Below are 24,587 nucleotides of genomic sequence, written 5' to 3' on the forward strand. Positions count from 1 at the left end.
AACCAGCTTGGGGGTGCAGATGTGTGAAGAGTGAAGAGGGAAGAGATTACAGGTGTAGCTAGTGGACAAACCGTGAAGAGTATTGCAGAAAAACATGGACATTCTCCTATGAGCAATGTGGCTAAAGTAAACAAATTAAAGGGGATCAGACCTAACTTTTATAAAAATAATGTTTGAATCTCTATTTGAAATCCATAAAATTCTTACCTTTTCAGGAGAATGAATTGCTGGGCTTGGCTTTGGGAAATAGTTTGTTGGCAAAGTGAGATAGTATAATGCAATCACAACAGTTTGGTTTTGGAAGATTACACAACTGTTGTTTGTCTGCTCGCCAGTCCCTATTTATCCTTTATAACTGAAGTCAAACCCCACCTTCATTATTAGATTTCTGATACTCATTTATTTGCTTTCAGTAGGGCTTTTAGGACTTTCATTTGTGTTCCCAAATCACCCTCTGAATGATCCTCATTTTCTTATCGTATGCATTGCATATTTATCATCATCTATATAATCACAACTCTCAAAAAATATGAAGTTATATTCTTGGTATTACAAGTGGTAGGGATGTGAGGAGGGTGGATTTGAATTAGAGAAGATGAGGAACTGTGAAGTCCTGGTGTAAGATGAGTCTAAATATGGATGATAATGCCTTCAAGGATGAAAATAAGGTACGATAAGTGATGGGAATAGAAGCCAGACCCAGAAGCCATTCAATAATCTGGGAATAAGTCATGGATATCAGTCAGCAGTAGAATAAATTATGGTGGAAATAAAAGGAAAAAGAAATGGAGTGAAAATGGCCCACAAGTGGTGTAGACATGCTCAGTGTGTTTGGGTGGCAATGATTCAACTGATCCCTCTCCTCTACTGAGAAAAAGTGAAATCATAAAATATTGTCAGAAAATATCCAGTTTTCAGGAGAAAGTGGATTCCCCCCCCCCCCCCCGCCCCAGTATATATTAGCGATTTCATGGAATCTGATAGTAGATACTTCAGAAGTAGTCTGAGTATTTCATAGGGCTGATCTGTTAGGCCAGACTTGGAGACAGGAAAATGAAGTTCTTGGTGGGAGTCATGGATGGGGATGATAGCAAGGGAGGAGGAGAGTGGGTGTGTGACAGCAGAGGGCATGTGTGAGGGAAGGTGGTATGTTAGATAGGCAGGCACTTGTAATGTTGGGAACCAAAGGCTAGCTCTCAAAGCTCCTGGTGGGTTTTTGGTGTAGCCATGTCCATAAAAATTCTCCCTGCCAAGGAAAAACCAAGGGCTTTGAAAGTAAGGAGGGCCTCTAGGCATCTGGTTCAGTGGGAGAAGGAAATCAAGTCTAAATCCACATTTAAAGTATCCTGTTTGACACAGCTAAAGACTTCATGGAAATGGCCAGGTATTGTGCTGCCATCACATTCAGGAAATTTTAGAAAGTTTTTCATTCACCTATTTGGTATACTTTACACTTATTCAATGGACTGATCCACTATTTCATATCCATTCATTCACTCACATTCTTTATCATATATAATTTATTTGTGGATTGGCAAGATATGGAGATGCTCATTAAAAAATGTTACCATTTGTTTGACAGTTGCTGGTCTTTTGGGGTTGTCATATTTGTAGCAAATGTTTCATCTCTCTTAAAAGATTAAAATTAGCCCTTCAGCAGTATTTTGGATTTCTTCATCAGAAACTTTTCTGAGTAATGCATTTTAGTACTTCAGTCTGCTGGTATCACTAGTGAGGTATGAATCTAGAAATCTTTATCAGAAAAACTCAGTGACGATCACATGCATTTTAGGAGAAATGTGCTGGCCATTCTAATTTTCTATGGAATAAATTCAAATAAAGTTACTTATTAACTTTATTTGTGTGATGTCTCACATCCAACAAGTTAAGATTCATCCAAATGAGAACAAATGTTCAGATCACCTACCTTCTTGATTCCAGTTGCATTCTCTTATAAAAAGATATTTCTCCCTCACACCATAGAAAAGGAGGGAATAAAATGTTCTCCCACTGAGCCCTCTCCCTGTGCACTCCCTAGATGCAGAGTGTTCTGATCGGAGATTAAAATGTTCATGTCATTCTCACTCCTATAAAAGTAAGCCATCTGTGAATTATAGTCATTGCTATTTTTATTAGAAAACCATTAGGATTTTTTTTGAAGTGACAGATTTTAAAAGATTATACAAAATTATCATTGATGACTCCGAAAGCTTCAATTACTGCTACAGTCTTCAGGGATTTTTTAAAGAGGTGCAGGCTGTGGGAGCACAGACACCTGCTAGAATGAGGGTTGTGATGGCATGTGGGTGGTCTGGAGGTTGTACTAGAGATATTAAAGAAAGCTGTAAAGGCCATCTCCTTCCTCTTCCCCCTCCTTCCCTCCGTCCCCCTCCTCCTCCTCCTCTTCTTTCTCCTCCTCCCCCTCCTCTTCCTCCTCCTCCTCCTCACAACTGATTGCTGTTTCCATCACACTTACAAGGGGTAGTGCTTACCCTTCCATGGAGGGTTGGAGGGACCCACACTTCCTGTTTCCATGGAAACCTCAGGACACCCTCACTACACAGGAGATGCACATTACTGGCCTCCTTTTTGAAGGGTACCCACATTTGATCACTCCTCATTGTATGGGAGATGAGGAACAAAACTAACTTCAAAGTCGTCTTCCTAAACATGATTATATTACTTTTGTGCTTAAAATTACTTAATTGCAAGTCAGTTTTCAAGATAATGTTCAAAATTTTCAGAAAAGTTTATTAGACTTTCTATAGTATAGTTCTTTTTCAGGGCATTCTTGATTATCTATTCTTAAACTATATCATATTGTTTGCTGTTCCAAAATGGGAACTTATTTTTTCTCCCCTGGCTTAACATAGTCTGTTTCTTTTTTCCCCCCCACATAATATCTTTATCTAAATCATCTATATTTTTAAAATATTTTAAATTTATTTTTAGAGAGAGAGGAAGGGAGAAGGAGAGCAAGAGAGAAACATCAATGTGAGAGTGAAACATCCATCAACAACCCTCCTGACCAAGGACTGAGCCCACAACCAGGGCATGTGCCCTGACAGGAACTGAATCTGCAATCACTGACCCACACCAGCCATGGCTAACTCATCTCCTGAATAAGCTCCAATTCATCATTTAAATCACAGATGGTTTGGTGAACCCTCAGTATAGTATTTACCATATAATAATGAATTCATTAAAATAGCATATCTTTGTCATTAATCTATCTTGTATATGTCTCTATAATATCACTGATTTCCTGATTTTGTCATTATTTGTAACCTACTTGATTATTTAACTTAACCATGAAATACTTTGGTGGGCTAGGATAATGTTGAAGAAATATAAAGATCATAAATAATATGTATTAAGGTGAAGGAAATTAAAGTAAATGGAATAAAATGGAGAAAGAACTTTAAAGACTGATTTTAATAGATTCTATGTATACTATGAACTCAGTTATTTACAAAAATTTATTTAAAATGATGAAATCTTAAAATTAAATGTGTTTTAACTATTTTAATTCATTCATTTTCTAAAAATGCATCTAATGTTCAGGAAATAAAGACTTTTGATATAAAACTATTGCAAACCAAAATCTAGAATGCACCCCGTCCTCTAATTCTTTACCTGCTCTTCAATTCCCCTTGCACACTGCTTCCAATTTATTAATCTTCCAGAAATGGTCAATGATTCCATATTGCCTGTAAACTAAAATGCATACTTCTGGAATTAGCATTCAAAGCTCTCCATAATATGGCCTTTATTAATCTCTGAAGGACTAACACTTTTTATTCCTCTAAAAGGAGATGTTACTTACTGTTATTTTAACTTCCCACATATTACTGAGCACAGAAAATCAATGTGAAACTTCTGTAGACACTATCAAGGAGCTATAGGACTCTGATGGGCAAAGTTCTCATTGAATGATGTTACTATTGTTCTCACTGTTATCTTAGGAATATCACTTCATATCTATATCTATAATATTGGGATGTTTCTATTAATATATAATACCATAGATTTTATTTTAATAAGATATAATCTATTGTCAATGCTTATTTTTTTGCTGTAAAAATGCTTAATTTCCATTGTTTCTGATAAAAGGTTAATCTTTAAAAATTTCAATCTTTATTGCTCTAAAAATATTAGCATTATCCTAATAAATACTTCCCACTTAAAAATAAGATATATATTTGCATTAAAAGTAGTCATTTTCTTTCAATATGATATTAGCATTAAAAATAAAAAAATCCCTGGTAACTCCTAAAGTGCCTTACCATGTAAATCTGTTCCCAGTTTTTAAATAGCTTTATTGATGAGATGTGAACAATATACTGTTTCTTTTATGTGGTTTGATGTCTCCATCACTCTCCCATCAGACTTATTTTTCTTTCTGCTGATCTGAGAATGTCACTGTGTTCCTTTAAAACACTGTTGCTTCTACTTTTACCATGGAAAGCACTTTCTGTTCTTATTATGTAACTTCTTCCTAATAGAACCAGTCCCCCAAGCCCCAATATTTCCACCTACAAGCTATGAATATTCTTTAATTCATTCCTGCTTATAATTTTTAAAATTTTTTCATTCACTGATTTTTAAAGACAGCTAGCCAGAGAGACAAACATCCATTTGTTGTTCCAGCTATCTGTGCATTCACTGCTTGCTTCCTGTATGTTCTCTGACCAAGGATGGAATTCACAATCCTGTCACCTTGTTGTATTGGGGAAATGCTCCAACCAACTGAGCCAGCAGGTCAGGGCTCATTCCCGGTTCATATCATTTTCACTAGCTCTCAGCTACACTGTTATCTTTTATCTTTCCTGGTTTTCCTTGTCTCACATTTATTCATCGATCCAAGCTATCATGCCTCTGTCTTATCCACCTGCTAATTCATCATTCATCCATCATCCGTACATAAATCAAACATTTCCCATGTGCATTCCTGATGCCAGGCCCTGTGCCAGGCTCTGGGACCACAAGGACAAACAGAACACCTCCTACGCTCTTAAGAAGTTCAATAAAGCAACCATTTAACTAAAATTCATCTTCTCCAGGCTGAATTCACATAGTTCCCCCATTTGCTTCTTTAATTCATTAAGTTCCTAAGGATAACAATTATTTTGTGTGTGTATAATTTACAATTAACATTTTCATATTTTGTATTTTTATGGTAACTTTGAAAAATTATGAAATAAAAATATTCTAATTTTCAGCCAGGCTCTGAATATACTTTTAAATATCCTCAAAGGATACATTTATACTAAAATACAAGTCCTCTTCTATATAAATAGACTATTCCTGAAGCTTAAGTTCAACATCGAAAAGATAATTATAGCCATGCACATCTAATAGAGTACTGTATCTTCTATTTGAAGAAGATGGTTTGGCTCGAATTACATGTAATTGCAGGTTAAGGAAAATTAATTACTCTCACCAAGAATAGTATGACCCATACAGCAAGCAGTGATGAATAAAAACTATTATTTTAAGCTTACTAGTGATTTGTTCACTATGTGATCCTATATATTATTTCATTATGAAAATCACATTGATATGGTCAAGAGCGCTTTAAAAAAATCTTCCTCCCAACACAACACATTGTAAAAAAGCAATCCCAAGCCATACCCAAACAAGACTGATTAGCTTCAAAATCAAGAGGAAAGTGTATTGGATAAGTTAACATATTCACTTAAGGAGCTCCTTTAGCTTTTCTTAACAAAATGGCCACCATAATTACCTGCCCGATGGAATGTGTATGTGATAAATGATTAATAGCAACATAAGAATAATCACAGCCCACTGTACTCACTGGGGCATGTGTAGGCACCTAGGTCGGGAGCCCTTCCACTACCAGCAACTGCCAAGTCACTGCCATCCATGTATTTTGATGTTTGCTTTACTTCTAAAACCATTAAATATTCACAGCATTTGATCCTAGGCATCTGATCTTATGTTGTTCATCCCTGAGAGTATTTTCAGATATTAAAATATACTTGGATAACTTTCCTAATTTTCCACATACCCATTCTGCGGTATGTTCCTGTTTGCTTTTAGACTTATTTACATCAATTTTTGTGAATTATCTTTTGATTTCAATTCCTAAAAGGCCAGATCTCTTCCATTATTTAGAGCTCCATATATTGTGTGCAACAAATTCACACGTGTTAATAAGAGCTTGAGCATATTCCTAATATGTCTTCATATTTTAGTTTTAAAGAAGATCCCACTCTTCAAGTCAACACAATTTAACTGGCCTATTTACTGAAGGCCCCTGGGAAGATATCTCTTGATCTTTCTTTGGCTCACTTTACCCTGTTTGTCCTGTTGACCATCACTTTCTTGACTGGGCCACTATATTAGCTTAACTGGCTTTCCAGCTCTATTCCTGCTCTTCAACAATACAATTTTTCATGTTTAAAACATAATTCAGATCATGTTACCACCAGCTTTAAAGCTTATTAATGGCTTCACATTGAACTTGAAATAGAACCTTGTAGCTTGACTACATAAGCTCTGGCCCTTGCTTGCCTCTAAAAATTCATTCTGAACACGGTGATTCTTCCCCCAGAAGGTGAAACTGCTTCCTGATGGGAAAAAAATACCTTTACCTATTATAGGGTTTGTAGCACACAATAGGTGCCTGATAAAGGCTTGTTGGAGACTAAATAAACCTGGATTGGGGAAAATTATATATATATATATATATATATATATATATATATATATATATATATATATGATATAAAATAGGATTAGGTATAGCCAAAACCACCTTTTTTTTTTTAGAAGTTAAGAGACTCATATTGAGGAGGATTGGTTATTGAGAGGCCACAGACCTTTGTAAATAACTAATTTTCCCCCCATCCAGTATTAAATTCCATAGTAATTCTCTCATTAATTTTTCTCCATAGTGGGCAATAATGAATAAAATACAGGTGGAGAACACTGCTGTATAGCATGGTATTTCTTCTTATTACCTGCTTCTCAGTGCTCCAGCCATTCTGCTCCCATCAGTTCTCTCAGGCTGCCTTCATCTTGGGGTCTTGGCACACTCTGGTCCTGCCCCCAGACCCACTTTCCTGCCCTCTCCTGTCCTGTGGCTGAATCCTTCTTATCCTTCAGATCTCAGCCTACCGAGGTTCCTCCTGGGGATGTCATTTCAGTCATATATAAGCTTTGGCAACTTTAATTTGCTGTCGGTGTCCTTATTGGTTCCATTACATCATGGATCCCAACCTGTAATTATTTATTAGTTTACTATTCATAGTCCCACCCCCACCCCACCAAACTGTAAGCCCTGTGGAAAAGGGATACACCATTCCTTCTTAATATTGCCTGTGGAACTTCAAGGACATAAATGGTACTCAATAAATGCTGTCTCAAGCAACTATTCAATCTGGAGTTAGAGAAAATCAGATAGATTTGTAAGAGATGAAAGTTGGATTAAGAACAGGCATAGCCAGTTTTTGCTGAGAGATTGTTAAGTGTCTCCATGTAATGAAGCTGAGAGGAAAAATATAAAACTATTTCAAAGGAGGAACTATGACACATGGCAACAAGGCTTGATTATGGATACCTGTATTTCCAAAGAGAAAATGTGATAATAAGTAGGTGGTTTGTTCGTTCGTTTATTCAATATTGGTTGAGTGCCTACTCTGTGCCAGACCCTGAAAGGGATGTACTAGTGAAACACACACATACACACACACACACACACACACACACACACACGATGTAATAATATATAAGAAAAAAGGGTGAAAAAAAGTTCAGAGTGAAAATGGAGACACTAATCAAGAATCAAAAAGTATAATATTACTATAAAAAACCGAGTTAATACTCAAAAAACATTAGGACTAGTTATATCTAAATAGATCAATTCAATTACAAATGGTCTGTATTTTCTTCTTTAATTTTCCCTATTTTCCAAGTTGCTTATCAAGAATTAATGCTGTTTTATAATGAAGTGTGTTCATATATGTGTTTAGTACAAGAGAAAAAAGAAATAAATATATGTGCATTTATATAGTGATACCCAGTTATAATGCACGAGGTACCAAGAGATCCTCTTAGATCTCTTGTCTATTATTTGCAACATTAATAATTCCAGAGAAAGAGAAGGAATATGAGAAAGAATCATTTTATAGGCTATTTTCTAGCTTGTACTTATAGTTGATTTATGAAGTGCTCTTTGAGTAATAAAACAAAGGTTATAAACCATTAATTTATTGCATTAATAAGAGTCAAGGGCCCTAATACAAATGTCTTATCTTAGAATATGTAAAATAAAAGTGGAGGGTGCTTAAAACTTTAACAGTTTCTTGCTCTTACTTTTATTAGCTTTTCTCTTCTGTACTATTTTAGATTAATGAAATAATAAATCTTTTGTCCAACTGATTTTATTTAATGGTATGGGAAAATGTTAATCTTGCAATTCTCAGTACTATAGGAATGAATTCTTCAAAGACCATATATTTTTATGGAGACACAATGAAATTTAGGCTATTCCTTGAAAATAACATTAGAAGATGATGATAAATTAATTATTGTAATTTTTGTTAGTGAATAAATACAAATAGAAAAAATCGATTTCACAAAAATTTGGGGTTTTCCTTTTGTGAGCACCCTTTGTTATTTTTTTTGGTCTCAACACTCACTCTCTCTCTCTCTCTCTCTCTCTCTCTCTCTCTCTCTCTCTGACTCAGACACACATACATATACACATAGAAACATGCATAAGAGGCCCAAGTGGCATGGCTAAGTGGTTGAGCATAGATTTATGAACCAGGAGGCTGCAGTTTGATTCCTGGTCAGGGCACATGCCCAGGTTGTAGGCTCCATCCCAGTAGAGGGCATGCAAGAGGCAGCCAATCAATCATCCTATCTTATCATTGATGCTTCTATCTCCTCTTCTCCCTTCCTTTCTGAAATCAATAAAAATATATTTTTGGGGGGAAAAAGAAGCATGCACATGAAAATATATTATATGGATAGTTGAGGTGAAGTTGAAGTTTTAATTTAATTTCTTACTTCCTATGTGTATAATCTTGAATGAGTTACCCAAAAGTCTTCCTTTATCTGACTCCTTACCATCAAAATGCTAGAGGACTGCCAAAACCGGTTTGGCTCAGTGGATAGAGCATCAGCCTACGGACTGAAGGGTCCCCGGTTTGATTCTGGTCAAGGGCATGTACCTTGGTTGTAGGCATACCCCAGTAGGGGGAATGCAGGAGGCAGCTGGTCGATGTTTCTCTCTCATCAATGTTTCTAACTCTCTTTCTCTCCCTTCCTCTCTGTAAAAAATCAATAAAATATATATTTTTAAAAAATAACAAAATGCTAGAGGACTTGTAAAATCTCTCTAAGGTTATAACCTAAATTTCTCCTTCCTAATTTCCTGTAGCATCTAGTTCAAAGGTACCACACAGAACACTCTTCTTTATCCACAAGGTTTCCCCCCACTCCAGAGTTTTAGAATCTGGGTTAAAAGACAGTGAAACGGATGTCTGGGAGGGCTCTCCTAAAGGGGGGCCAGCCTGCTCCCCAATCCTGACTACTCCTGAGCTCTGAGAGTGACTGTGCTCAGAAGCGGCACCCCTGGCATCGCATGAACTGCCTCTGACAGATTTGTTTCTCCGTTCGTCATGCCTCCAGATGGCTCTAAAATGAATATAGCATTCAAATAACAACACAGAAGAAATCATCCTATAACCAGTTGATTCATATAAAACGTGTGAAAATACGATTATACCATTTATTTTTCCACTTAGAATTAGTTTCAAAAGTTTTCACTTTACATAAATGACATAACATGGCAAAACAGGCATGTTCCACATGGCCCTGCATGCTTGCCAGTCACTTTTTTAGGGCTTGAAGAAATCAGGGCAGGGAGTCTTTGATCAGATGTACATAGATCTGGAGGCATTATTTACAAAGTAACCTTAAAGTAGGACTGAACTAAAAATGTATATATTTCAATAAATAAAATACCTGAATAACTTAAAAAAATAGTAGAAGGTTAATAACTTATGGTTTAATTTAACCCGTTTTCAAACTATGACTTAATTCAAATTATTTCAATTTGCCCCCCCAAAATAAAGAAATCCATAGGTTCTTTGTTTTATAAAGAAAAATATGTCTGTGGAGACATAAAGCAATATTGGAAGTTAGTTCTGTAGAGTCTGCTCAAATCATTTCAAGAATCTTCCATTCCTGTTTGAACAACTGAAATTCTGCCTTGGGAAAAGGAGAAAGCTCTAACTCAACCACCATATTTTTAAAATGTGTCATTTCATCATAAACGTGAACAAGAAACCGCCACGAAGGAGGACTCTTTCCAGCCACTCCACACTCTGATTTTCCTTCAACTTTTCTTCAAAAGAAAACAACCTTATGTTAAAGCAGTGATGTCAAGTATATTAAGGGAATAGTGACATCAGTGACTTTGCCAAAAGGTTACCAGCTCAAATCATATAAAAGAAGGCTGAGGATTCCTTTGAGAAGTAAGAGCTAGTGGTGCAAACTATATAAATGGTTAATTATTACTAGTAGTTGAAAGCAAAAGTTGTTTAAAGCAAAACACAATCAGTGCGATTTATAAGTTTTTTTTCAGAAATGCTTAAAATAATTAATTTGATCCTATACAATATCTTTCTTAAATTGTATTTCTGTAGCAGTTACAAATTTTTAAAATTCGTTTTAATTTCAGAAGTAATGCATGAATATATGTATTTACTAAACACAAATATAAGTCCAACTTCCATTCAACTATCATTTCAACATGATTCCTTAGATACTGCCTTTGTTCAGTTTTTGTTATGAATTATTTTGGGTTTTAAAAAGTCCTACATGTCTCTGTGTCCATATGAAATCTATTATATGATTTGGTAGGCTTTTGTTGCCAAAGACTCATTTACTGGCCCAGAATACATGCACACATATCTACTGTGCATCTTTCTATGTGCCCTGTGCTGGAGATACAGCAGTAAAGTGACACATTAAAAATCCTTTCTGGTGGAGCTTACATACCAGTGCAAGAGAAACAATCAATGATTTTTGTAGAACACATGCCATCTATGGAATAAGAAAAAAGCAGAGAAGAAGGAGCTAAAAGGAGGTAGAGGGAGGTGATTATTTAAAAGATGGTAGTGAAAGATGGCTCAGTGGATAGAGCACTGTCCTGCAGACTAAAGGGCCCCAGGGTTTGATTCCAGTCAAGAACCACATGCCCAGGTTGCAGGCTCAGTAGGGGGTATGCAGGAGACAGCCAATAATTCTCATTCATTCTCTCTCCCTCTCTCTCTCTCTCTCTCTCTCTCTCTCTCTCTCTCTCTCTCTCTCTCTCTCTCTCTCTCTCTCTCTCTCTCTCTCCTCCTTTTCTTTCCAAGATGCAGTTAGTCCAAAAGCACTGTGTTAGGGAAAGGTCATTTGGCTGACAGTTTGGGTAAAAAAGATTCTGATCAGAATTGGCCGGCAATGGGAAGCAGCCAACTTTTTTCCCTTCATCTACTGGCTAAATTATAAACATTACACACACACACACACACACACACACACACACACACACACACACACACACTCTACAAGAAGCAATCTGCTCCAGCTGATAAAGGAATATGTAAGTGCCTTTGATCAAAGTTTCAGCTGGGATGCCTGGGCTATGTCTTTCAAGTTCTGTAACCTGAATAAAAGGACGTTGGACGGCTACATTAAAAGATATAGATCGAGTTAAATGCAGTGGAAAGAACAGAGCATGGCAAGACCTGGATACCAGTGTCAGCAAAGGAGCCTTTCCGCCGAAACTAAATATTAACTACACCTAATATTTTGATCAGTGCACTGATTTCCAAGACTCTATTTCCTCATATTTAAAATGAGGTCATTACTGTTCACTCTACCTACTTTCCTTTTTGTACATAGAGATGCTCTTCCACTTAAGTCAAATAAAGCAAAAAAAACAACAACAAACAAACAAATAAAAAAACTCTAAATGGTTATTTTTTGGAGAAACACACACATTCTGTAGAAGAGAGAAATCATTTTCTATCAAATATAATATTAAAAAGCCCCACTACCTCCTTCGCATATTGACTTCCAAGCCACAACTATGTGAAGAATCAATAGCACACATGGAGAGGTAAAGGAACCCAATAGCACTGAAGGGAAGGAGAGAGACATGTCCTCATTGAAGCAAGGGCATGCTGGGGTTCACCCACACTTGTGCATTGTTTCCATGCACAACAAGCTATGGACTTAGAATCCTATATTGATGATTCAGAGGCTTTACTGCGCAAGGTCTGATTAATGTCAAGGAGAAATGGATAAATCTCATAAGTTCTTCAAGACCCAATAGAGCAACAATACAAGAATCATACTTTTAGTAAAGAGAATTTAATTTCTAGCTAATCCTCTATACTAGTTCACATGGCAAAAGGTAACTCTGATCTGCTCTATCTTCTGGCATTGTTCTTAAAATTATGGAAAAGAATAGTTTAACTTATGCTAACTAACCATTCAGAGCCAAAGGATTGACACTGACTGTTTCACAGAAACACACACTGTAACTCTCAGCAATTTGGGAATCATGCTACATGATTAATTATCCATTAGGATCTCACTGTTGATCCTGTTTATCCTTGTCCATTAACCACTCAGAAGAGAGTCATAGTAAGAAATGCAACAATCAATATGTTTCAAACAAATGCTTTGGTTTTCAAACTGAGGAATCTGATTTACCAGGTCAAAAATGCATGATTTTTTTAAAACCCCTTTTGCTCTCTGACTAGCAAAGAAGTGACATATGAGTAAGCTTTATTTCTGTGAAGTCAATGATTTGTCGTCTATGATAAAGCACCCGAAAGGTTACATTTTGCAGAAGCTGAAGAAAGCAGTCTCATCAACTATTTAATGTGGAACACTGAAGCAAACATGCTCAATGAATGAATAAATTTCTTTTTTAATGTTTGTTCTGTATTTTTAGGCTCCCTCAAGGAGGTAAGAAGTGAGGGGAAATGGAATAGTGCAATGAAATGTGGACTTTTTCCAATTTTTTGTTTTGATGAAGTGTTCCTAAGTCCAGGTATGTTTTTCAATTTATTGTTGCCCTCAGCAGCAATTGTAAGTATCCTAGCACATGAAGAAATGGCTGCCAGTTTGCCCCCCAGTCCCCTTGCACACTCTGACCCCATACACTACACAGGTGTATCAGAGAACTGATGGCTGCTCAGGTATGGTGGTCACTACCAGCCACTTTCTTAGTGGAAGAATTATTCCAGACTCCCTCACTTTTTTTCCTACAGCTCAACTTTCTTTCTCAACATTATTACTTTTTAATTATGCTTATCCATGAGTGTTATTTAAAGGGGAAAAAACACAAGAATATCTTAGAGTTACTTATTCATGAACCACTACTCTCTAAAACTTACTTAAAATTTTTAGCATGATTCAGTTGAAAAGATTTAAGTTAACCTACAAGCTTGATAAGCAGTTCTATCTGTGGCCCCCACATTTTATGACTCTGTTGTGACTAGCTCACATCAGTCTGCATTAGTAATGCCTCCTTCCTTTTTTATGCAATCTTTTGGCACGATGTGCATCCATGATTACTACAGATGCTGTAAGCCTTCTCCTTCAGACTATTATTTAAAGTTCAACTCCATCATCAGTAAAGAAAAAGGGTGGTAAAGAAAAAGATTGGGTGGCACAGATAATTAAACCGTTACTCATCATTGCTAAAATTCCATGCTCTTAGTTCTTCATCATAGAAGCATGGGTGTGTTGATGGCAAGCCAGTAGTCTCTACCTGTTGGCCTAGATTGAATCAATCTCAGACACACTGAGCAATTCTGACCCCTCTGTTCATGTCATTTCTGAAGTGAAGATCTTGTTTGGGGACTCAGTGATTATCATGTATTCTCGCTGATGAAGGCTCTCTCTACCGTTTTTTAAATGAGATCTATATCTGCTTTCCACTAATGGTTATGTTTTGCCAAAACTATTAGCCACCATGCCTTTTGCTGCCAAAGCACTTAAAGTTGTTTTATAGCTAGAAATGCCCAATAATTCCTGGTGCCTTGGCCTTGATTCTGTTTCCCATTATGGCTCCAATATTACCTTCTTGTCTTGACTCCTAAGTTTCACACAACCTCTTCCTTATCCTAGGAAGGCAGCATATTGACCTTGTTTAAGGTATGAAACTAAACCCACACTGTGCCTCGTTGTTTCTGAGGAGTATTTCTGTGTTTTTCTGTTTCATGCTAATTCCTCCCTCCGCAAGTCCAGCTATTCCTCCCGTGGGCCGCTGGCCTCTGCCAACAAAAAGGATCACAGGACATAATTAAATGTTTCCAATTATGAAGATTTTGCCATGAAATCAGGTGGAAGGGACAGTGGCATTTTCAGTGTGTGGTAGGTGAGAAACAGAGCGAAGGAGCCTAAACAAGACTGGAGCTGGGGAAGTCTGGGTTTGAAGAAGGCTTGTGAGATACCAGCCAGGAGCCAACGAAATCACTATTCTGTCCTCACAGTTTGCTTTTTCTGGCTCCTGCTACCTTTCAGATGCTTCAAAAAAGCTTTCCTGACGATATTTAAATCTGCGATGTGGACAGACTGAGCAGGGTGACAGGAACATCTTGTCAGTCCCGCACAGGAGCCTGTGGCCTCCGGGGTGTGTGTGCCGCACTCTGCGGAAACCAGGGAATCAGAAAGACCGATGCGTTTCCAGGGAATACACACGGTGTCTCACCTTGCCAAACACATCAAAGCAATTTGTTTTTGCCAGAGAGACTCCAGTGGCTCCCCGCAATGACTCAGCTCACTTATTTAAAAATCCTAAACGGGTATGTTAGGAGCTTGTAGGTCACTAACCTGCCAGCCTTGTAATTTACATTGCTGGAGAACAAGTCGGCATTTCTCCTCAGCAGACAGCTTCTTCTTCTCGCCCGGGAGTGTCTCCACCAAGGGCTTATACCTGGGAAAAGCAGCAGGGACATGAAAGTGGTGACTGGACTCATCAAGCCAGTGATTATGAGCAACAGAACTGTCTTTGTGACCCTGTTCTGAACCTCCCCCTTCCCGGTTTTACTTTCTTCCATGTGTCCCCATATACTCCATTCATTGTGCCTTTAAAGCAACGGTGAAATAACACATCTTTTACATGGAAAATGATGTTTTAAATGAATCAAATATATTGTTCAATCCTTTAATATATGTTTAACACCGGGTGATACAAACCATGTAACAAAAAAACAAAAAAAGAAGATTTATCTGTTAGTTTTTGCTTAAATATTTAGAATGATCTTAAAAAAAATAAAAACTTTTAAGAAAACCAGCATACTTCATTCCCATTTGAGAGTGCATCTTGACTAGTAGTTAGAATCTGTAATAAAGGAATATCAAAGCACCCAGGATTATTGAGAGGCAGAGCAGCTTTCTTCCCATGTATTACATATTGGAGCATTTGAAATCTTCCAGCAAGACATTGTATTATGTCCTGGAAGTTTCTTTAAATTATTATCTTTCATTCCCTAGCTAAAATGCATGTCAGTATAATAGTTTTCTATGGATTTATAAAAAATATATATATTACTTTCAAAATTACATCATCGATATAAAATGTTTTGCACTTAAGGTATAGAACCTGACATGTAAGTAAAACTGCATTAGAAGGAAGAGGAGGAGGAGGAGGAGGAGGAGGAGGAAGAGGAAAAGAGGAGGAGAAAGAGGAGGAGGAAGAATAGGACCAGTAAGAAGGAGAAGAGGAAAGAAAAGGAGGGGAGGAGTGTAGGAGAGAAAGAAGTAGGAAGAAGAGGAAGAAAAGGGGAAGAGGAGGAAGAGGGAGAGGGAGAAGGAAGAAGTGGAGGAGGAGGATGGACAGAAGAAACAAGGAAAGATCTGTATAATTGCATCCACTTCTACTTTGTGTTTATGGTTCTCATAAACACACAGGGCCTGTGTGTGGGACTGCTAAAGGAACTCAGTGCTAAAAGGTAAATCACCTACTTTTCTGTTCTTTTGTGTAGAATATCTTAGCATTTCACCTAACGTTTGCTGCAGCAAATTTAGATTATTCTAAAATGAGTGTTTTTGTTTCCTTGAGGCAACTAAAGAAGAAAGTACATTGCCTACACATCTCTACTCCCCCCTTCCCCTGAGCCAGCACTGAGAGCAGTGGCCATGTCCCACTGACAACCACAGCGAATTTACATGCATTTCTTTATTTCTGCAAGTGCTGTAGAGAAATGAGGTCCCAGCATGCGAGCCAGCGCTGCAATAACTAGCAGTCTGGCCTATAACACAGGTTGTGAAAATATACCTATTTGACTTTTCAGTAGCAGATCTTTATTTCCTTTCTTACATCCTGAGCATTGTCACCGAAAACTCAGTGCAGATGCTCCTCCACTTACGATGAGGTTATGTTCCAATAAACTGATTGTAAATGAAACATATCTGAAGTTGAAATTCATTTAATACTAGTAACCTAGGGAACATCATGGCTTAGCCTAGCTTGCCTTAAACGTGCTCAGAAAGCTTACATTAGCCTAGAGTTGGTGAAAATCATCTCACACAATGAATACATTGTAGAGCCTTGATGGTTTGTACTCGCAATCACGTGATTGAGTGGGAGCTGAGGCTCACTGCCACGTTCCTGCATCAGGAAAGAGTCAAGGGCATACAGATAGCCTGGGAAAAGATCAAAATCCAACATCTGAAGTTCCATTTCTACTGAATGGGTATATTTGTGACTCCATCATAAAAATCAATGCATGCTAGGTCAAAGCATCCTAAGTCAGTGACTGTCTATTATTTTTCCTGGATTGAGAATTGTCATAGTCTTCCTAATCTTGACTCAGATAAAATAAATACATCAACATCAGCAATACCCTTCCTTTTCGTGTATAGATTTTTGCTCATGTGTCAAATTCGGGGTACCGAAGGGAGTAAAAATAGCAAGTAACAGAGATTGAACATGAAATTATAGTGCCAGAGGCAAAGATATAAAAATCCTGCTCATCCTTTTGATCACACTGAGTGGACTGAGATGATCTATGGATGACAGAAGCATTCTGTGGATTTTTTTTTTAATAATAGGCAAGAATGTGATTTCCTACCCAGCAGGCACTAAAGTTGGTAGCTATATTTTTTACTGGCCATATTATGGTTGCTGCAGATAGAATAGTGTATGTGTGTGTGTGTGTGTGTGTGTGTGTGTGTGTGTGTAGGGCAGTAAAGTGTGCAGAGGGCAGTGGGATGGATGACTTCGTCAAAACATGGATTTTTATCTCATAATGTTTGGTTCAAGGATGACAAACAATATAATTGTACCATGTGTTAGAATAGGAAAGAAACTGGGTTGGGGAATCTAAACACATCTTCCAGTTCCAACCCTGTAGCAAATTTGCTATGAGGCCCTTGTCAAGCCTCTTAGCAAGTAATTCTCCCCTTTCTTACTGCATGTGTGTTTCTCAGGATATGACACAGATACTTGACTGTACCATTTGATTCCTATCAGTCTCCAATATGTGTGGGCTTCGCTAGGGCAAGAGTCATCTTTGTACCTTACATGGGGTCAGGTCCATTGCTTTTGTATGAAGCAGGTACATATAAATGATGCTAGGAAATAGAACTGGGAATTTGGGAGATGAGTAGTAACATTTCTTGGACACTGAAGGAGTACAAGCGGCTTTTCATATGTTACTTCACACGCTCCTCATCACTATAGGAGGTCTGCGTGATAATTTTCTCATATTGAGGAAGCTGGTGATCCCTCACCACCACTCCAAGACAGGGGAGTGTAACCTATTTTGGAATTTGAATTTTGCACATAATCAAAGTAACATGAGGTCATTAAGGGTGGGCCCTTATCCAATATGACTCTGTACTTATAAAAAGAGGAAAATAACAAGTGACAGAGGCAGAGGTTGGATATGAGTTGCAAGGCAAGAACACCAAGGATTTTAGGCCACCACCAGAAGCTAAAAGAGGAGAGGGGGGAATCTACACAGAGCCTGAGATGGGCATGTAGCCTGCTGACACATTTGCTTTGGGCCTCCAGCCTTTACAACTATGAGAGAATATGTTTCTATTCTTTTAAGTTACCTAGTTTGTGATACTTTGTTAAGGCAGCCTTAGGACACTTATACAGATGGTAAAAGTGGCCGATCTTGGATTTGAACTCAGGGCAATCTAATGCCAGAGGCAATCTCTCCATCACCATTGCTAAAGACTAGGCAGAAACAAACAAGCTCCCAGTACTAGATGGTTCAATTATAGAAAAGGAGCATGAAAAACAACAAATATAAAACCCAATAATAATTATCAGGACATGGGACATGCAGAGACAATTTGTTTCTCTTTGACCTTTGAGTGACTGAACCTCTTCTGTAAGAGTCAAACAGAACTTCATATGAAATACAGACCCATTCAAGCTCAGGAAAATCAATGCATCTCTACCATTTAGCTAGAGCTACATAATGAAATGAAATCAGTCAAATTATCATTTTATTCTCCTATAATTGTTTCATTCTGGAACTTTGTTAATTATCACCAAGAATTGAATTGACATAATTCAAGTATCTGAATACAGTATTAACAAGTCAGAAAAAAAAAATTCTTATCCTTTGTGTCTTTTTTTTCCATTTTATATTGTTCTTTTGACACCTAAAATGGTATAATTCTGACATTTCAACTGAAAAGACAAAAACGTCATCTTAGACAGGGTAAGGCACGCTATTTTAGTGTAATTAAAATCACCTCATCTTTTGGAATGTGAGTGTCATCTGTAGGTGGTGTCCCTGGTCTAACGCTGTGGTAAACATAACCTCTCAGAAATTCCATCTGAGGCCAAATGGTAATAACGGGTCTGGAGCACTATATGGTCATGAGCACAAGTGTGGTCACAGGTAGGACCTCTCAGCTCTCACTCCCCATACATTCCAAGCCTCTTTTGTTCAAGATAAAAGCACCACAATCCACTGAAGAACTCTTTGTTCAGGCTGACATCTGCCCTGTGTACAAGATAAATCAACCAAAGGTAAGAAATAAGTCCTACCTCTTCCAGCAAACCCATTCTTGTTTCATCCTCTCTTGGGATGCGGGAAATGATTGGGATCTAGTTCTATGTCCAGAATTTGGGTCCTGTGGCTCATTGGGGCTCATTTAATCAATCGACTGATATTGACTGAGCACAAAATATGTACTGAGAATGCATCTAGTAACAGAACAGATGACGATCCTTACATTCTCTGGTAGATATATAGCAGATAGAAATGTAAAGGGAAAGAGTGTCAGACACAGTGAGAGAGAAGAAGACTAAAGCAGGAAAAGTTTCTGAGAAATGAGAAGCTAGTGGTGGTGTTCTCTGGGGAACAGCCAAGTCCACAAGTCCTGAGTGGGGTAGTGCCTGTCTGTTTGGGGAAGGAGGAATACCAAGAAGGTGGCTGGAACAGAGCAGGTGAGGAGGAGGAGGAGGAGGATTCACAAAGGTAACCACATGGGGAAAGATTCAGATCATGTCTTTGACTTTGAATCTGAGCTGGGATTTGAGCAGATAAGTCATATTACTTGACATTAAAAGAATCACTGAATCTGCTCGGCTGAGAGTGGGCAGCAGTGGAACATGTGGAGAGCCAGGAAGACCATATGGAGGCTTTCCTGCAGTCTAGATGGGAGCAAAGGAAGTAGTAGAAACTGGTTGAACTTGAACTCTATCCATATTTGGAGGCAGACCCAATAGGATTTCCTGATGGAAATAGTATCAGGAGTATGATGACATTAAAATAATAACAGGCATCACATTGGATACCTTATGAAATTTTAAGAAAGGACCGCACTTATTTTGAGGTCGCTAAGAGGGATAGATTACAGTTGAAGCAGAGAAAAGCTAACAACAATTGAGAACTATAAAGCAGAACCTAAGGGAAGGGATTAATATTTCCCATTTCAGAAGTCATTTTTTTCTTTTTAGTTTTAAGAAGACATCCTATCCATTGCAGACCTAGAGACAAAAAAAAAAAAAAAAGTTTATGCAGTAACCATAGAAGTCAGGTAAAATCTGGTAGTGACTCAACTAACTACTTTAAGAAATCTGCAGGAAATAGTAGAAGCATCTCCTTAGAAAAATACTAAGCATTTAATCAAGCTAATAATACTTCAAAAACAAAACTGGGATGCAGTTTCTTAGAAAGAGTTTCTGTTTCCTGACTATTCATCTCTTAATTCAAAAAGAAAATTCTATTGTGAAGATTTAAGTCCTGGAACCTCTTACATTTTAATTCTATTCAAGAATATTTATTGAGCACCTATTACAAGCAAGAATCTCTGACATTGCCCTAACCCCATGGTCAGCAAACTGCAGCTTGCAAGCCACATGCGGCTCTTTGGCCCCTTGAGTGTGGCTCTTCCACAAAATAACATGGCATGGGTGAGGCTATTTTTGAAGAAGTGGCATTAGAAGAAGTTTAAGTTTAAAAAATTTGGCTCTCAAAAGGAATTTCAATCATTGTACTGTTGATATTTGGCTCTGTTGACTAATGAGTTTGCCCACCACTGCCCTAACAAGTTTGGCTCAGTGGATAGAGCATTGGCCTGAGGACTAAAAAGTTCTAGGTTAGATTCCAGTCAAGGGCATGTACCTTGGTTGAGGGCACATCCCCAGTAGGGAGTGTGAGGAGGCAGTTGATTGATGTTTCCCTCTCATCGATGTTTCTAACTCTCTATCCCTCTCCTTTCCTCTCTGTAAAAAAATCAATAAAATATATTTTTTTAAAAAGAATATCTGCCATGAAATGTGGAGGTTACCAAGATGTGTTATAATTTCACTTCATATACTCAAATAGACAGCACGACGTTTTTATCAAAATTATATCTCAGAAAAGATGTGGTCTTCTTATGAAAACCTTTTTTATGATGAACATATTTTAGTTCCTTCAAATAATGTTTGGGGAGGACCATTAACCTCCTCCTCCCTCAGGATGGACTGGGTAATCCACAAAAAGAGGACAGGACATATCGCAGTAGCTCTATATTGGAGGGCTGATAGAGCAAAACAGCCCATCAAGGCAGAGCAAGGAGGAATGGGACTGGACAGGAAGGCAGGCCTGGAACTGGTAGCAAAAGGAAAGCAGAGTTTGGAATGCAGTCATCAGTGCTAAGTGTTGCAGAGAGCTTAAACTGAGAAGGGGGTGCTGGATTTGGACTGGGGAATCCATGCAATGCCAGAGACACAGAAGAAAACAGGTTCCTACAGCATAAAGACATTAACGGATGGTGGAGACACACACGTGGTGGGCAATTCTGGTGGGTCACCTCACAAATAAAAATAAAGGTCAACAGCTTAAGGGTGAAGTAGAATTAGTGTGTGTGTGTATGTGCGTGTGTGTGTGTGTGTGTGTGTGTGTGTGTGTGTGTTGATATGTTGTTTTTCAGGGGCTAGGAAGAACTGACAAGGCTTATAGGCAACGTTTGTAGAAACAAGTTCTACCTTTGCTTCATGATTATTGTTGTATATTTTCATTTTATTCCAGATTATTTTTCATTAATTTTAGCTCTCAGGTGATAAGGATGCAGTTTCTTCTATAACCATTTCATTGATTATTTTGCACAGGGCTCTGTGGGGTTTCTCTACCTGGCATGCACATCAGGGATGTAACAATCTGACTATGTTGAAATAGATACGCATTTCCCTGGCTCTGCGAACTTGCCTGGGTTGTCCATTTCACTCCTCCTATTCCTACTCATAGTAAACACGGTGCAGGTGTGCACGGGTGATTTCCTAGCTATTTGGGGCTAATTTGCAGCATTCACAATGCTGAGTGGTGGATTGAGCATGGCAGCTGCCTAGCAACATACTGACATCCATCATGAAAATAGAGGTAGTATAAAGAGAAAGGAGCAAAAGTGGGCTTGAGAGGGAAATAAGACCTATTTCAACATGCAAGGGAGGCAGCAAAAGAAGAAGAAATGAGACACAAAGAGAGAGGACTTGCAGAAGTGCTTGTCAAGGAAAGAGGAGCACTTTTTCCTTCTTTTAAAGAAAAGAATGTGAAAACACATAAAGTTATCAAAAAATTATCTAATTTACACAAAAATCTGTGTTCTCAGAGTGAGCACAGTCTTTCTCTTCTTCCCAGGACTCTTAGGGTTTTAAAATCCCCTACATGATTTCAGGTTTTGTCCAGTCCCTGGACTGCCTATCTTATAGTGGGGTTGACTCTGCTATTATAAAATCCAGCTAGGCTCAGCCTACCATACAAAACCTTTATCCTGTGCACCTGCCCATCCTTCCACCCCATCTTCTACCCCTTTCCCTGTGGTCCTCTGCACCAAGTGAATCAAACCATTTTAGAACTTGTTACATTTCTTTGCATCTATTGTGCCCTCTGCCTGGAGCTCATTAGCCTGATTCACTTCCCAGTATAGCCACCTAGTTCCATTCTTTAGCACCCATGACCTCTTGGTTTATATTTACAGGAAGGACAGACAGGGGACAGTAGCTGTGTTTTGCAATGGCTTTTGCACCTCCTGGATTGTTCAGGCCTGAAATGTGCTCTAGAATTTATTCTTAAATCCATTGGGACCAACATTAAGCTTGTCAGTGCTCATTAGGATCTATATATAACTCTTCTAAGGGAAAAAGAACTCTTTACATTATGACTATGACAATCTCGGACCTATTGCTTATGGCACTGATTAAGACTGATTTCAGGCCCCACTTGTGTGGTTCAGTTGTTTGATCATTGACTTAAGAACCAAGAGGCCACAGTTAGATTTCTGGTCAGGGCACATGCCCGGGATTCAGACTCGACTCAAGTAATGGCATGCAAGAGGCAGTTGCTCAATGATTCTCACCATCAATGCTTTTCTTTCTCCCTCTCCTTTCCTCTCTGAAATCAATAAAATATATTTAGAAAAACTAAATAAAAATGTATTTAAAAAAGAAAAGATGGAAGGGTATTTCTTGGATCTCATGATCTCACACATCTAGAGGAAATAATGAACAACATTCACTGATGAACAAAAACAGACCCAGAGAAAGAGAAGCAGCGATCAGACTCTCAAACCTCAGAGGGAAAGTAAGGGAGGGTGGCTGCAATGGGAAGAGATCAACCAAAGGACTTGTGTGCATGCATACGGGCCTAGCCAGTGGCCATGGACAACAGGGGAATGGGGGCATACGTAGGGAGGGGTTTGGTATGGGAATGGGCGTATAACACATGTGTCAAACACAAGGCCCGCGGGCCAAATCCAGCCCGCCAGGCCTTGCAATGTGGCCCGCACCGCGCTGTCATCACTGCACTCCGCTGTCAGTTTATGACATTGTCAGTTTATGACTGTTCAGTAAACCATTCGGCCCGCGATTTAGGCTGGATTTTAGATTTTGGCCCCTTCTCTGATTGAGTTCGACACCCCTAGCGTATAAGAACAATTATGTGAGACCATAATCGATTATATATATATATATATATATATATATATATATATATATATATATATATATATATGAAAGAAAGGATGGATTTCCCCTCTCCATATTACTGTGAATAGGCTGCTGTTATCTTTAGAAATATGGATATGCCATTCAAAGACAGTAGCACTTCACATTCCCATGTTCTCCCTGGCTCAAGAGCCCCCAATAATGGCGTCCTTAGGAAGAGTAGGAAGAACACTGCAGAGAAGCTTTCCCTGAAGCCCACACTGGTTCTGTTGGGGGCTGGGCAACTGACAAGGTTAGGACACCCCTACCCTTTATCTGAAAATCCCAGGAGGACCTCTCAGCTCTCACTCTGTGTGGGTCGGACTAGGAACTAACCAAGATGTGCACATGAAGGTGGTGGGTGTGAATAGCCACAACCCAAGTTCCTCCACTTCCATCAAAGCCACTTCCTTAAAGGCATCTCCTTACAAAGCCCATGGCAGCTCATAAACCCAGAGATGGTATTCATTCATAGACTTCATGTAATGAAGCCAGGGTGTTCTCCTCCCAGGCAATGTGGGAGTTAAATAATGAAAAAGAATGCTACATTTTACCTCAGCTCCTGGGATTAGCCAGCACCACTCTGCAAACAAGACCAACAGCAACAACAACGAAAATATTCAGAGCATTTGCTAAGAATTTACATAACAATGTTCCCCAGTTCTCTTACTTAAAGCCTTTCCCACCGTTTCATTTTAATTGTGCAATGTAACAATGTTTTATTTATTCAATAAATGGGTGAAATGAGCACTACATTAGTAACGCGCCAGTGTGAAATATGTGCTAGGCTTCATTTCCTGAGCAGCCTTTGCAGCATGAAGTGTTTATTTCAGCCAGGTTTGTTCTTGTTTTTTATACAGCCCTAGGATGTTTTTTCTACACAGGAACCCCATCCATGCATGCAAAACACTCCCAAGTCATCTACCATCGGGGACGTTTAAAACTGAGCCCTCTTGGGGAATCAAATACGTGATGGAGCTGAAATAATGGTTGCAAACGAAGGAACCAACCCTGGTGCTTTCTGATCTCTTTAGAGATGCCCAGGAGGATGCTGAGTACAAGTGGTGCTTTTGTCCTGCACATTTTGCAGAATTTACTGGTAGAGCTA

At 38.4% G+C, this 24,587-nt stretch overlaps 1 protein-coding gene across 4 annotated transcripts in view; it reads right to left on the minus strand.

The window, feature by feature from the left end:
- The window catches only part of MYO16 (myosin XVI), a 505,283-nt gene that overhangs the window by 89,674 nt on the left and 391,022 nt on the right, over positions 1-24,587 (minus strand). For all 4 annotated transcript variants that reach the window (XM_084879972.1, XM_084879970.1, XM_084879971.1 and 1 more), the window contains one exon: positions 14,875-14,977. In XM_084879972.1, the coding sequence (XP_084736098.1) occupies positions 14,875-14,977 (103 nt within the window). The remainder of the gene's footprint in view (positions 1-14,874; positions 14,978-24,587) is intronic.

The sequence above is a fragment of the Pipistrellus hanaki genome (genome assembly GCF_964339955.1).
Source record: "Pipistrellus hanaki genome assembly, chromosome: 3".
Classification (NCBI taxonomy): Eukaryota; Metazoa; Chordata; class Mammalia; order Chiroptera; family Vespertilionidae; genus Pipistrellus; species Pipistrellus hanaki.